The following is a 15037-nucleotide window of genomic DNA, read 5'->3' on the forward strand; positions in this document are numbered from 1 at the left end:
TGTTTTACCTGCTGAATCATACTGCATCGTCAGATCGGACCTCGGGGACACCTCCTCCTCCAGCTCAAAGGGACTCAAAAGAGTCTCAGGCGCCGGTCGGTCCAGGAGGAGCAGCTGAACCCGGGACAGGGAGCCCAGATTTCCAGAGTCGCAGCCCATTGTGAGTGCTGCGAGGCCGGGGGACAGCTCTGCTGGGGGAGGCAGCAGATGTTACACCAGAAAAACAAGATCTGAATCTTTCAGAGACCTCTGATATTCTGCAGTGAAGATTAGACAAACAGACCAGTTAGTCCAGGCAGTTAGTATTTCAAATATTCATCAGAAAAATAAACTTTAAAGCTCCAGACATGTTGGAGCCGTTTAAAATTAATACATCTACATGTAAAATGTTAATTTAGATAGGATAGAAAAGATCCTATAACAGTATAATAACACATGCTATTATAAATATGAATAATGGTGGATACATGTATTAAACATGGCCAAAGTTCCAATAATGGAGGTCATCTTATATAAAAGTAACACCTGTGGAACAAAATCGAAACAAATGTCAGTAGGAGTGAATTTCCTTATATGGTTGTCATAGAAGCGAGCAGCACGGTGGTTAGCACTGTTGCCTCACTTCAAGTTAACCTGATAACAAAAAGAGAATATCAGAAAATATCCAGTTGGTCCGACAAAACCACACACCACACCCCAATCTGAGCCTGTTATCAACCTATTCAACAGCATTTATGAGTTCTTTTTAAGTCATATAAATGTTGCCATTAGGTACTCTTAAATAATAAAAGTACTCATTTATTTACTTAATTAACCTATACTAAACTTTCTGGTATTGTATTGGTGCTTGAATCTAACCAAACAGTAAGGGAAACAAAGAGGTCAAAACAAACTTTAACCCCTATTGCTACCATTGAAGAAAACACTCCTGCCCATTACTTCCATTCAGCAGGGTGGACTAATAACCACCCAATGAAGTAAAACTACATACTACACTCCCACACATAGGGGTGCAGTATATGTGTGCTGTCAATTAGTAAAATATAAATATATGAACAAAGTTTTACTGTTTCATTTAAATAAAAAGCATTGCCATGTATATCAGCTGTGCAGGTCTGCTGAGTGGTCAGTAAGTAAAAAGAATAGATCAAAATACCAGCCAACGTCTAAGTGTACAAATGAATAAATTAGTAATAAAATGTCTAAGACAAATTAATAAATTAGTACAAAAGTTCATCTTTTAAAAAAAGTTACAAAATTCACTACCCATTAATTAAGGTGTTAATAGGTATATTTTAAAAGGTAGACAATAGCAACAAGTACCATTTCAAGGGCAGAACAACAGGGCTTTAGAACACATCAACCTGGGCTGGATTATCCAATGAACAGTCTGGGTACAGGCCCAGAGACCCACCCACAGCTGAGAGTCCACCCAAGAAACAAAACAAGAAAAAAACAAAAACATGACCACAATATTTCTTATTCTTATTCATAAATCTTCTCATACATCTTCCAATTTTTAAAGGTTCTGTACTGGCCTCCTGTCAGGTCAAAATCTGGGTTCTTACTTTTATGGCCCAACAAGGTGAGTGTCCCCCACCTATATTGTCGACCTACTCCACCTTTATTCTCCAAGTCGGGTCCCTAGGTCTGCAGATTTGGGTCTTCTTGTGCTCCTACTTACTCGTCTGAAAACTAAAAGGGACTTTGAATTTCATTCCTTAGTTATAAAACTTTGCAACTCTGTAATATCCTTAAAAAAAAGCTTAAACTGTTCTGGGTTGTTTTATCGGTTCAAGTATGTTTGTTATATTTTACTGACACCTCTGTAAAGCACTGTGTCACTGCTTTCTTGTCTTGACACATGCTATATTTTACTTACTTAAATAGATACAAGTTTCAACAGCTGACAGTCGATTGGCTGAAGAAATCAGGATGAAAACATTGCAGTGAATATTAGAATTGCTGAGAAAATATTCACCTCAGTCGTGCTAATGAGAAATTTCTGAATGCAGATATTTTAATGTTTTTGGGATAGCTTTTTTTTAGTAAGATAAAGCACTCTATGAAATGATTTAGAACCAATATGTGAATATAAACTGGAAGGTCTAGTATAATAAGGTGTTTTATATTCTGGGAATGAGGTACGCAGGAAGCCATCTTATGACATCATCTTAATGAGCTGGTAAAAGTAAATTAGGTAAAACATAATATGCATTCAGAGACTTTTGTTAGTATACAACATATCATAGTCTTGAAAGAGTAGAACACAGTCTAATATTTGTATTCCAACCATAAAGATGTTGGAAAAATTAATAATCTGCTGAAATTTTTTTTGATTCAACTGAAATATTAAATTACTGTAAATTATACAGCACAGCACCTCAAGCAAACCACCCCAGATCTACCCCACCTTACGCACACACACACAATTCCCCCCTCAGACTCCAAAGTTCTCGCCGTCACACCCAATTAAAAGCGGATCAGTGACAGTGTGGCTCACTGCCCATGCAAATCCCCGGTGTGGAGCTACCATTCCTATCTGAGGGGATTTCACACATTACGCTCTGCTGCATGGACACAAACACGAACACACACACACACACACACACACACACACACACACACACACACACACACACACACACACACTAGCACTCCCAGCAGCATCCCAGCAGTGCTAGAAAAGAGAATCAGAGAAAGTTTTGCGCTTGCATCCACACAGAGCACATTCCTCTGTTAAGTGTTTTCAGTTGGGAACTGGTAAAGTAATCCCTCAGGTGAGAAAACTGGAACTGTTGCTTCTGCTGCTGATAAATTAAGAAGTCGTTGAGAGGAAATCCCTGGGATAACTGTGGCTGTAACATAATGTGGCGGGAAGCACTTTCAGTTAGGTCGGGTATTAATCTATCGTTAGCCACAAGCTGCCCAAAGACTGAGCAACACTCAGCAAACACAGTGGCAGATAACAAATGACTAATCCTGTGACTAAGGTGTTGGACACTGTGGTTGCCACCCACTCAGTGTCACAGTGACACGCTCCTGAATGAACTGCTGTACGGTTTCTTCAAAGCGCTGATCAGAAGTGATGTTGTGCAACATCAGCAAAGGTCATGAGTAATGACAGAGGTTTTTAAAAGAGGTTCATGTCAGATTTCAAGTTCTACAAAGTCATTAAAGAGGACAAATTAAACACATGCAGCAAAGTCTCTCATCTGAAGCTGCAATTTGCTCACCATTATTTTCTTTTGGGGTTTTCTTGGTCCAGGCCTGAGTTCCTTTGGTCTGTTTTGAAATAAAAGGCTGTTCTTGAGTCTGCTTTATGCAGTTTAGCCTGATTAAATATCTGTATTTTTTTTTAAATCCTGTATATCCTATACAAATTTAAATTGTGCTTCACGTCAGCCTGATAACAATCAGTCTGGAGCATTAGCTCGCATTTGCCAGAGCTTCTGGACTGAGCCCTGTGTTGATTTTATCAAACTGGTTGCCGTGGTTGCGGCTGCGCTGATCCTTTCACATCCTCGGGGCAAAGGTCGTGGAGGTCAGACAGAGGTTCGGGTCAAGCAAGCAGGTTAAACACCTTGTCAGGGATTAGCAGGCTATGAGGGACGTGGAGGAAGTCTTCATTGGCTAATGTTTCTCTCCGCATCTCACTCAACCACCTCCAGGACACACACATGCTATCTAATACAGGCATGCACACTAACACAAATCACATTTACTCCGCCTTTGTTGGCCAGTGTGGGCCAATGCAAGGACCTGACAGAGTGAGTGGTCAGATAAGCTCATCTCTGCTGGTAACAAGGCAGATGTCAGAGAGAAAGGAGAGCATGTCTAATTGAGACATGAATGGGAGCCACACATAGATGGAAGCAACAATAAACAAACTTAACTTTCTTTGAATTGGAATCACAGAGAGAGAAAGAGGAGCCAAACTAAAGCCTGACCAAATTTCCAAATGCTGATAACCTGTGAACCGCAAAAACGCAACGTGTGTATGTATTATTGTAGGGTCTACCTTACAATATAAAGCACCTTGAGATGACTGTTGTTGCGATTTGATCTATATAAATTAAATTGAAATTAAATTGAAAAAAGCAAAAACAAAAACACACACAATAATAAGGGGATACTTTTGTTTTAAATTATGGTTTAATTACTAAATGAATCAGTAAGCTGAACGATCAAAAACACATCAGACAGACCCTCAAAGATGAGAATGAATTACCTTTCAATATTTGTACATTTGTTAGTTTTGTATTTATACCTGATGACCTGTTGCTTCTTAAAACTGTTCACTGTCCTCGCCGGGTGACCTGCAATGGTCGTGTATTGTGTGATGTCCCTCGTTTCCCCTTATATTTGTGTGTGTGTGGCTGTTTTTCCCACCGTGAGACCTGCCGGACCTAAAGCGTAATCGCATGCACCTGCTGCTGATCAGCCTCGTCGAGGGAGTTATTTAACAGAGTGGCTGAGCTGTGAGATTGTTTGAGTGTTTGAGTTTGCCGCCGATGTGGATGTTACTAACCGCTGCCTCTGTGACTTCCAGGAGTATTGCAGAAACAAGAGGAAAAACCGCATGCATTGTATACAGACGCAAAGGGAATGGAAACATGGACCATGGACACTGGGAGAAATGTTCAACGTAGAAAGTCCTGCCTTTGGGTCCTACTTTCCCCATTCTCTGAAAAAAACATACTTTTTGAAGACATCATATTAACCACTTGATTGGTAATTGGTCCTTTATTGTCAGACCTCTATATTAACCTTATGATGTCTGCACAAAAAATTAATGGCAAGCCATCAAAAAGCTGTCGAGAAAGTTGACTAAAACCATGAAATTTCAATGTCATGGTAATAAGACTGAGAATGTCAGTAGGTTATATCATCTGTGGATTACAAAAGTATCTACAAAATTTCAGGACAATCCAAGACAAGTAGGGGTGGGTTTAAAAAAATCGATTTTTCCAGTTCAAATCAATTTTAGTTTGAATATTCTGATATCGATTCATTAAATCCTGAATTGATTTTTAAATATAAATGTACTTTGCCAGAAATCTCAGGTTAAAGCTCACAAAACTATTTCAACAACCGCAAAACAGCTAAAACAGCAAACGATTAAAGAGCAGGTAAATGGAAAAAGATTCCCCCCCATTCACCCGATGGCACGTATGGACGCCATCGAGTGCTGAAAGCCGACATCTCACAGATTCTGAAGCTGCAGGTTTCGTCACTCTCCAACCAAAATTTACTAGCAGCGGCAAAAGAAGACCAAAACTACGCTTCACGTTTGAAAAACATTGTAATGAGCTCCCTCTTACTTCTGCTGTTCTGCTTCCACCACGATTAAATCACACTTCCTGCTCAGCTCTCTCTCAGTGTATTTCAAGAGTTTACCATCAAAAATCTCTCTTTTCTCCATTATTCGGTTACTTATTGCACACCAGTCTACCATTGCGCACAGTGCTGTCTACTGCTGTTATTTTTTTTAAATGACCTCCAATAAGAAAGCCAAATTTCTGCTGGTCAGCACCAAAGAAATTTAAACTTACAAATTATGTCAAACGACAAAACGCTTGGCTGTGTCTAATAAACCTCTGTAACTTTGGCTGCTTCACTTCAGCAGCATCAGGTAATGTTCATCTGCTGATTCATGGTTTTCTTCCGTTTTTGGTCTACTGCAGAATATTTTTAAGGGGGTTATTTGCTATAAAAGACCAAGCCAGAAAAATCTCCTTCATGTTTTTCTTTGTTTTATCCTCAGTTACTTTGACACAAAGGCAGCTGCTGTGATGCTTACACCTCTGATGAAGTCAAATATAATTGTCATTTTGTATTTTGGGGGGTTTTATATTTGTATAAAACCAAGTGTCAGTTTTGTTTTTATACATAGATATAAAAGTATGGATATGTACTGATAAATTGATTGTCTGAGTCAAATCAGTCAATCAAATCAAATCAATTATGGAAATCAAAATCGATACGCAGCCCTAGACCTAAGTGCTTGGACCAAAGTTGTGGAAAAAGCTGGAAACACTGTAATTATTAAGCTGTATCATTAGCTGAAGCTGTTTAAGTGCTGAACGTGTTACCTGTTTCAGGTGAAGGGCAGCCTGATGAGTCAGATGGCTGGTCCAAAGACAAACAGGAAGTTGACAGTGGCGCAATGGCCTCCAGTTCATCGAACACACGAGACTGACTGCAGCTGATCTCAGAGCAGCGAGATGCTGCTGAGCGCCCTGCAACAGCACAGAGCGGGTGTTTAATATTATGGCGATAATACAGATGATGATGAAGCTGAAGATAAGGATTAAATGTATTTTTAATGACATGTGTGGGCACAGTGGATTGTTACATTTGAAAAGTATTAGGACCCAGTACAGTGCATGAAAACAATAGAAAATGTAAGCGCCAAATAACATGACTGCATATTATTTTTATTTTAACATGTTTCAATTTACATTTTCTTACTCTGTGAAACAACTTTTTGAAGTAAAATGTTTTGATTTTTCCAAGGCAGGAGTTAAATCCATATTTATGTTCTGCTGCTAGAAGATTTTTCTTTAAATTACTTAAGCTATGTCCATTAGCTATATATAAAGCTACAGTTAGCTCAGCTTGCTAGTGTGGCACATAATAACCCATACAACTGTTTTTGTATGGGTATAACATTTTTTTTACACTTATATCATAGCTATATTGTATACATTAAACAAGGTGTAATGTGCAATTGAATGAACTCTAGAGCATTAGCAGGCACACTAGATAAGGCTAGGAAAAAAAAACTAGATAAGGCTAGGTTAGCTGTTTTATACTAGCTAACTTCTGATTATTAGAAAACAAGTGGTTGTTGGAAGTCGCAAGGTGAAATTGGTAGTAGTGGTATATGACCAGCTGTAGCCTGCCGACAACTCTTTAAGTAGTAGTGAAACTGAGACCATGTCCCCTCAAAGTAAAAGGTGAGTTGCAGTGTAATGCAAACTTTTCGTTTGTAGGTGAGCAGTGTCCGTTTACAGTCTGGTTTGTAATTTTTCGAGACAAACTATGGGCAAAGCAGTAATCTGCCAGCGACAAGAGCAATTGTTGGGCTCAACTTCACCTACCAAAAGCCAGCAACCACTTACTAAGCAGTTGAAGCAGATACATTTCAATGGGTCACTGGCTGGTCTCTAGGCCTTTGTGACTGGAACATTAAATGTACCTTAAATTTTTTTCATTAGTACTGACTGATTCCCACATAAACTATCACAAAATCCTTTAAATATCAATAAAAGATTGCTATATAATTTAATAATAATGAGAACACCAAAGAGAAAGGAAAACAAAAGTCAGACTACACAGCTTCTCTTGGCTGGATGTAGTCAGCTATATTGATGCTCACCCCTTCAAGGAGGGGGATTCTGACAAGTGGGCAAAACACAATACAGGACATCCACAAGTGAAGCCCCTCAGGTGAGGCTTCAGGGTAAAAGTACTCTCAACTTGCCTACACTAAACATAGCAGGAAAATCTTCCCTTAAGCGCACAGAGGGCACTTTGAGGAATGTTAAAAACGGTCAGGCTCGTCATCAAAACTGTTTCACTCTGCCTGGTTTAAAACTCAGAGGATTAGTGAGAGAAACTGTTTCACTGGGTGATGTGTTTTGTCATTGCCATGAAAGAAGCTTGTCGAGGCTTTTCTCACATTAGAACAGCTTGGCCTGGACAAAAGGATAATATATACAGAGGCTCTAAAAGGAAAAGGCAAACTCAGCTCCTTCACCCACACAGACGAGTATAAATGTACACATGAAGCCACCCTTGCGCAGTCAAGTAAGTGAACAACGCCACGCACACACCACTGCACTATTGTGCACTTGAGCGGCTTGGCGCTCTACTCAGAGAGACAATGGAAGGACTTGACTTGACACTTCAAAGCATATTGCTGCTGTCAACTCAGCTGTCATTCTCAGTCGACGAGGGCTCTACTGAGTCAGGGCGAGTTTTTCGGGGAGGTTAAGGGTGGCTGTGGGGGGTCAGTGGGTTTGATTTGACAGAGTTGGATAAAAACAACGACTCCTCTGTGTGCCTGTGGCCTTCTTTTCCTGGTCACAGCGCCATGCTGAAAGGCCCTAAGTGGAGAGGCCAGGCCAGGCCAGGACAGTGCCCTGCTTCATTGTCAGGGACAGTTAAACTCTGGAGATGTTGCTCAAAACAGGTCAGTCTGGGGTCACTGTATGGACTGATGGGATATGAGAAAGCCATGCTGGGGGGCACAAAGGGCTGAGTGAGACAAGGAGAGTGTCTGCTGCCAAACGCAGTACCACACTGGGGCTGTTGCTATAGATACAAACCATGCCATCCCTTCCAAAGCCATACCTCTCAGATTATAGCTTTTTAAGTGACAACTCCAGCTTATGACAAATTTAATTTGAGCATTTTTAAAAAACATGACTTTGCAGACACAGATTTAAGAAGGCAAATTTTTTTTGACCATCTGGTGTAAAGTTGGTGATACAAATCCGTCAGACCTTCAGACTTCAGCTGTCTAAGTGAGACATAAAAAAGTTACAGTCTGTTGTGTCTAAAGTCACTTGAGCTGGAATTTGATCTTCTGCTGAGTTAAAGTAAATGATGAACTTCTGACACGTGACCATAACGTGGTGGAAATCTGTCCATAAAACTTAATTTGCCTGATTTAAATTTGATTGATTTGCTGGTTTCAACAGAACTCCAAGGTGAAGTTTTTATAAGAGGAGAAGCATTTAGTAGCACAAAGTGCGGATCTTGTACAGAGAAAAGCTGTGACTTTCCAAGATAACTACAGGTTTACCTTTCTCAGACTACTTTATAAGTTTAAAAAGGAATCTGGGCACTACTGTAGCTCACCTGACTGAGTAGATGACCCGTATGGTATAGGGTACTGCAAGACCATGGGTTTGATGCCACTGGACCACATTTCCTGTGTGTCATTTCATAACAATGCTTCCTAGCAATAAATCTTATACCGTTGGCAAGCCCATTTGTTTCTTCTTAAATTTGTAGGTTGAGCAGTAGAGTTGAGTATGTAGGTACATCCATGAAAATTCTCTATGCTAATGCCAAACTGCGTACTCTGCTATTCACTCTTGTTTGGCGTCATTAATGTATTGGATGATTGAAGTCTAAAGAAAGCAGACATACCGGCAAGTAGCATGTGGATGGACCATACACAACTACAGCAGCCTGGCACCTCCTCCTCATGCTGGTCACCAGCTTGGTCACACACTGCTATTTTTCAATCAGCAATTTCCACAAGTGAGCCAATCTGGTTGTGTTGGTCACTATGGCAGCACTCCCAAGCTGATCCCACGAGTGTTCATTGAGGTTGAGGTCAGGACTGCAGGCAGGCCATTCCTTCCCGTCTACTCCCAAATTCTGGAGTCAGTTTCTAAGCTGTGCTGTGTGGGGGCAATTTTAGGTGACAGAGTTTGGTACCAGACCAGTGAAGATATGGGAGAATCCAGTATGCTTTCTTTCTTCAGACTTCAATCATTCAATACATTAATGAAGGGCTGTTGGGCATTGGCAGAGAAGACTGGACATGCTTTTCAGGAACAAACAGGCTTTCCAACAGTGTAAGATTTATTGCCAAGAAGCATTGTTAATAAAAAGAAATAAACACAAATTTCCTTACTTTTTGTGTTTCCTTAGAGCAGCTCCTTGTACTTGCTCTGTACTGCTGAGAACATCAGACTTTGACGTGTTGATTTTTGCATTTTTCTGTTTATTTTGCTTTATTCTAGTAGTTATCTAGTGTTTTTTTTGTTTTACCTCCTTTTTAACTGCCTGGATCACATATTTAAGTTTTGGCCTCCTCTTCGTGTTTCACAGATTTTTTGTCATTCAGTTTCACCTCAAAGCCTGATAGCTTTGCCTCTCATGTCATCTTGTGTTTTGTGAGATCAGATTAAAATAAAAATCCCTTTTAGTTGTGCATCCAGTTTATGTTCTTGTATTGTTAAAGGTTGTGTGTGAAGGACAGGAATATCCTTACCGGTACTTTTGAGATAAATAAAATAATTCTCACCGTATCTTATCTAGATGTAATAAACAGTTTAATAGCTGTACTGAATGTTGAGCAAGGTCTAGCTTATTCTAAAAACGATAAATTGAACTGTAGTGAAAAGCTGTAATTTCTTACGAAATGCTCCCGGTAAAGTCATTTTATTTGGGAAAGAACTGGAAGGGAACTGGCCTACTGAGGGCTGAATTACTGTTGCTGCCTTCACTTCCATTTAAATCAATAGGATGTAATTAAGTTGATCAAGCCCAACTGTGGACCTGTCCGTTGGTTTTTGTCTGTCTTTTATAAATGCTGCCATGCACCTTTGCGACTTTGGCAAGAACAGTAAACATAATAATTCATGTAAACCTGAACAAACAAGACTGAAGGTTGTAATAAACTGGAATTAGCTTGCAAGCGTCAAACTGAGCCGCACTGAGGCTGCATTGAACTTGAATTGCCTCCATCTGCGAGGAAATAAATGAACCAGTGACACGCTCTCTGTGTCTGCCGTGAAGAGAACAGCGTGCTCCGATACAGCATGCCCCCCCCCCCCTGCAGCACAGCACCACACAGAGAACAGTAGATGTCTCTGATAGAAAGGAGAAAATCCCTACACAATTTCCACATTGTTTGCTTTCTTTCATAAAGTTCCTGGAGAAGTCAGATGTCAGTGGCATGTCCTTTATGCTCATTGGGAACGGTAAATTAGCGGGCCACAGGAAAGCCATAGAGGTATTCTATTGTGGCGTTCCTCCTCAGTGTTCTGCCGTCAGCGAGCGGTGGTCAGTGTGGATTTATGACCATCAGCTACACGTTTCCCTCTCAGAGCCCAGAGAAAAGTGAAGCCATGAGGGGGGGGGCGCTGAGACTGAGAGGCACGCCACACGAGGTAGGCACCCCGACTTCTATTGTTGGGGCCTCACGGCTTTGAGCAGCGACTCAAACGGTACCAGCTTTTCATCAAAAGCCCTCCTTTCTATTGCTGATTTAGAGGAAAAAGAAAAGCTTTATGTGTTATTTATTATGTGGTGGGAGGAGGTGAGAAAAAACAGGCTGACAGCAGAGCTTTCACAATGTGCTGATGGGGGCAGGAGCATCTGAAGGCCTCACTGTGGAAGTAGGCTTTGATTTCTCTGTCTGACCAGATCTCTTTGTCCCGGGGTGGATGTCCACCCTTGTTCAGGACAATCAGGGCCCTCAGAAAGTGGGTAGGAGTGTAGTGTTGGGCAGGGAGGAGGCTGTGAACGACACATATGTCGCCAAGCTCATTTCTCACCTCTGACAGGGGAGATTGGAGGCAGGACCGGCCAGCGATGAGACTCCATCCGAGACATTGGAGGAGAAGGGGTCAGCTTTGCCAGTGACCCTGAGTGGGGAGTGGTCCTCTGTGGACTTGGGCACGAGGACCAAGTGGTGGAGGGAAAAGCCAGAGTGGCACCTTGATCGGAGTCCAAGGATGTGTTGAGATCGGCAGGAGCTACAAATACTTCTAAGTGGATATTTTGTGGTATTTTTGTGCTTCTCTTGCTGCTCTGAGGTTTATCTGAATTACAGTGGATGGCTGGTATTGGGCGAGGTGAGATGGGTTTGGTTTGGCCGAAGAGTGGCTCGTAGAACACAGGGGTGGCGGTGCTGTCGGCGGTGGTGTTTTTCTTGAAGGATTGATGAAGGTCTGATTCCTCTGGAGGGGAAGAAGCTAGGGGTAACTGCATGAGAGGGGAAGGATGGGATGGGGATAAAGAAACATAGCCTTCTGGATCTGCTGAGACCATCAAATCTGCTGCTGAAAGACAGAAGAAAAAATTATTTGATCAGAAGTTTGAGTCTAAACTGCTGCTTGCAGCTTCCAGAATGACATCACTTTCTCTCCTGTTAATTCTGACACATTTCACTAATCAAAAAAGGAAAAAAAAGCCATATTTTTGGGACAGAAATAAACCCTTGCAGATATCCTTCTTCATCAGCTGAAACTCATCAGAAACACCAGATGGAAATTTAATCTTTAACATCAAAAGTTTTTAAAAGTTATGTTTCTGTTTTTTTGTGTTTTTGCTTTTTTAACCTTTTCTAAGATCTGGTTTACTTACATGTAGACTGTTTTATTCACACTAGATATTCTATGTTTCTGAATTCATGTATAAGGTATGATGATATTAATCCATCAAGGGAAACTGGAGTTCAATATATTGCCCAAGAACACCTTTGCAACCTGAGCTACAACTCCCTCAATGCTTAAATCTCTTCTTGAGAAATAAAATTTCTCACATTTTGGAGTATTGGCAGGTTTATTTCTACTATACTGTACCATTTATATTAGTTTGTAGTAAATATATTTGGGGTTTGAGTGTTTGAAAACATCATTTAAATCAGCCTGAAGTACTTGATTAGTAAATATAAGTTATAATTCATACAAGTCTTAAAGGTGCCATGAAAACGGCTAACTGAGATTTTTACCAGATGTTTTGTCACAGAGGACGCTGCTCCTGCCACTGCTGAGGTCGGCGCTCCGACTGAATAAACTGGAAGGTGGACGGCTTAAATCTGAAAAAGACCCCCGGGAGAGGGAGCTGGGTGGTGGTGAGAGGGTTGATCCAGCAGGTCTGAGGTCGGGCTCCAGCACTGCGGGTAGGGACACCTTTTCCCCCCCAAGCGGTTTCTCCTTCACAGGAGGAAGAGGATGAGGAGATGCTGGAGTGGGGTTTGAGTTGTTCTCCTGTCTTTCAGAGTCAGGGTGAGGCGTGTTGTTGTAGGGTGGTGTTGGATTAAGGCTGGGTGGAGCAGCGGGGAGCTGGGCACAGGGAATGACTATAGCAGAGCGACTTCCTGCAATCAGACCAACGTTCTGCACGAAGCCCGCTCTTCTGATGGGAATATGATGGAAGTGTCCTTCTATAAAAACACAAATAAATATCAGTAAAGATTCACATCAGCCACAGAGCTGACTTTAAATATGGATCTGAATCAAGGGAATAAATCCACTCTTCTATTCCTCAAAGGTCAACACATTGTGGTTCATTTTTAAAACTTCCAGAGTCTGCTCGTGACAGTTTTGTTCCCACTTTCCTCAGTCCTGGAGCAGACACTTGTTTCCCTGCTGAGTGGATCGGCCTGCTAACAAAGGCTGCAAGAAATCACCCCACTGGAGCAGCTGCCTGTTTCCCAACTCCATATTCACAACAAGCATCAGACCTGAGGGCAGGGGACCTTTTATCTAAACACTTACAACAGTATACACTGGAGGCGTCCTGCAAGCTGTTTGTGGCAACAAGTGTGTGGAAAACATCACAAGCTCTGTTTGTTTCTGTAAGAACTGAGAGATTCAGACGTCACTCTGCTTTTACAATAACATCAAAGATATATATAAAATGAAAGAGAGAAGGGTCGGTTCAAAAAGTGGCATATGAATCAGATATGAAAGATGAAAAGAAAAGAATAAAACGTAAATGTGCAGAAGATTGCTTAAAGATAAACAAAAATACCAACTTTCTGGAACCAATTAAAAGTTTGAATGTTTCTTTTTCAAAGTATGATGAAGAAAGACGCACAGAAAAAAGAAGACAAATGAATCAAACCTGCAACTGCATGTACAGCTGTGTGCAGTATATGTGTACGGTATATCAATAAGAAACACTAAGCAGCGCTTAAAGGTGACAGACTCAAATAAATGACACACAATTTAAATAAGTAAATTAAAAAAAACATATCTGTCAGGTGGAATTAGTGAGTACACCCCTACCGCTTTCACAGTTTAAAATCTCAGACCATCCTGTCGTGGTCCTTGGTGTATTCCAATTTACTATTATGTATTTTTCCCATCCATCGCCCTTCTTTTGCTTATTTGGGAACCAGATGCACAAACCACCCCAACTAGCTCCTTTTGATGTGGAAGAGTAGCGGCTTTAGACTGTTTTTTTTTTTAATTTTTTTTTTTAAATTTTGGTTGTAATCTTTGAATTTTGATGTTTGTGTGATAAGTTTATAGCTTTCAGAGTTTTCTTTACTTTCTTCTCAAGTATGAGTATAGAGTTTAACTTGAAACACAAACCCGGCCATTCCTAATGATAATAGAGAATTACTAACACGTTACAAAATGCTACAAATGAAGAGATCGGCTCACAGCAAAACGGATGGTGAGCAACAGGATGAATCGTCCTGTTGCTGACTATTTTGTCTCAGCAGCACATTGGCTCAGACAAAACAGGAACATGTTGTCATGTCAGTTTGGCCAGCCGTAGCTTTAGGTTCAACCAAAGAGACATGAGCCCACTCCTGAAGAGCTTCTGTGACTCTGTGGTGGCGTCAGCGATCTTTTACGTTGTGGTCTGCTGGGACAGCAGCATCTCTGCTGGGGATGAACAGGCTGATCCGGAGGGCCAATATATTGGATTTTTATTTCTTTTTCTGATGCAACATGTGCAATTTTGACATACTATTTTATTTCGTTCTATTTTGTTTTATTCTATTGTATTTCTTAATTTTTGCTCCTTTCAACTTTGTACTGTCCACTTTCTGCTATGACCAACCAAATTTCCCACTTGTGGGACTAATAAAGGGTCATCTTATCTTATCTTATCTTATCTCATCTCATCTTATCTTATCTTATCTTATCTTATCTTATCTTATCACACAGAAACCCCTCTAAAAAACAACTGGCTTCATTTTCTACATATTTTCAATAATCATACAATACAATCAAACATATATTTACACATATACAAATATCTCAACAACACAAATGCTATAATCAATTGCACATATTTAGAAATACCTTGACTAAACTCCACTAACCTGTCAGCTCTCAAGCAGCTGCTAACAACAAAGAAAAAGCGAGAACCTAAATTCAGACACAGAATTTACAAGACAAATAATTATAAGTTTTGAAAAGTTCTGATTCTTTCGAACAGAGGTAGGTCCATCTTTAATCCTTCATCTTCCATAATCTGTCAACTAAACTCCATAAAGACACAATAAATGTGTCTGCCTTTTCATTTAGCTTAATAATTAATC

At 40.6% G+C, this 15037-nt stretch overlaps 1 protein-coding gene across 1 annotated transcript in view; it reads right to left on the reverse strand.

The window, feature by feature from the left end:
* LOC146615047 (uncharacterized) overlaps positions 1-15037 on the reverse strand; it is a 65672-nt gene that overhangs the window by 37500 nt on the left and 13135 nt on the right. Inside the window, exons 4-7 of the mRNA XM_085376552.1 lie at positions 12485-12919; positions 11307-11813; positions 6096-6242; positions 9-191 (exon numbers count right to left, since the gene is read on the reverse strand). Coding sequence (XP_085232678.1) covers positions 9-191; positions 6096-6242; positions 11307-11813; positions 12485-12919 — 1272 coding nt within the window. The remainder of the gene's footprint in view (positions 1-8; positions 192-6095; positions 6243-11306; positions 11814-12484; positions 12920-15037) is intronic.

The sequence above is a fragment of the Diplotaxodon limnothrissa genome, linkage group LG17, assembly GCF_057381915.1.
Source record: "Diplotaxodon limnothrissa isolate DT_005_m linkage group LG17, D_limnothrissa_male_GT1.1, whole genome shotgun sequence".
Taxonomy (NCBI): domain Eukaryota; kingdom Metazoa; phylum Chordata; class Actinopteri; order Cichliformes; family Cichlidae; genus Diplotaxodon; species Diplotaxodon limnothrissa.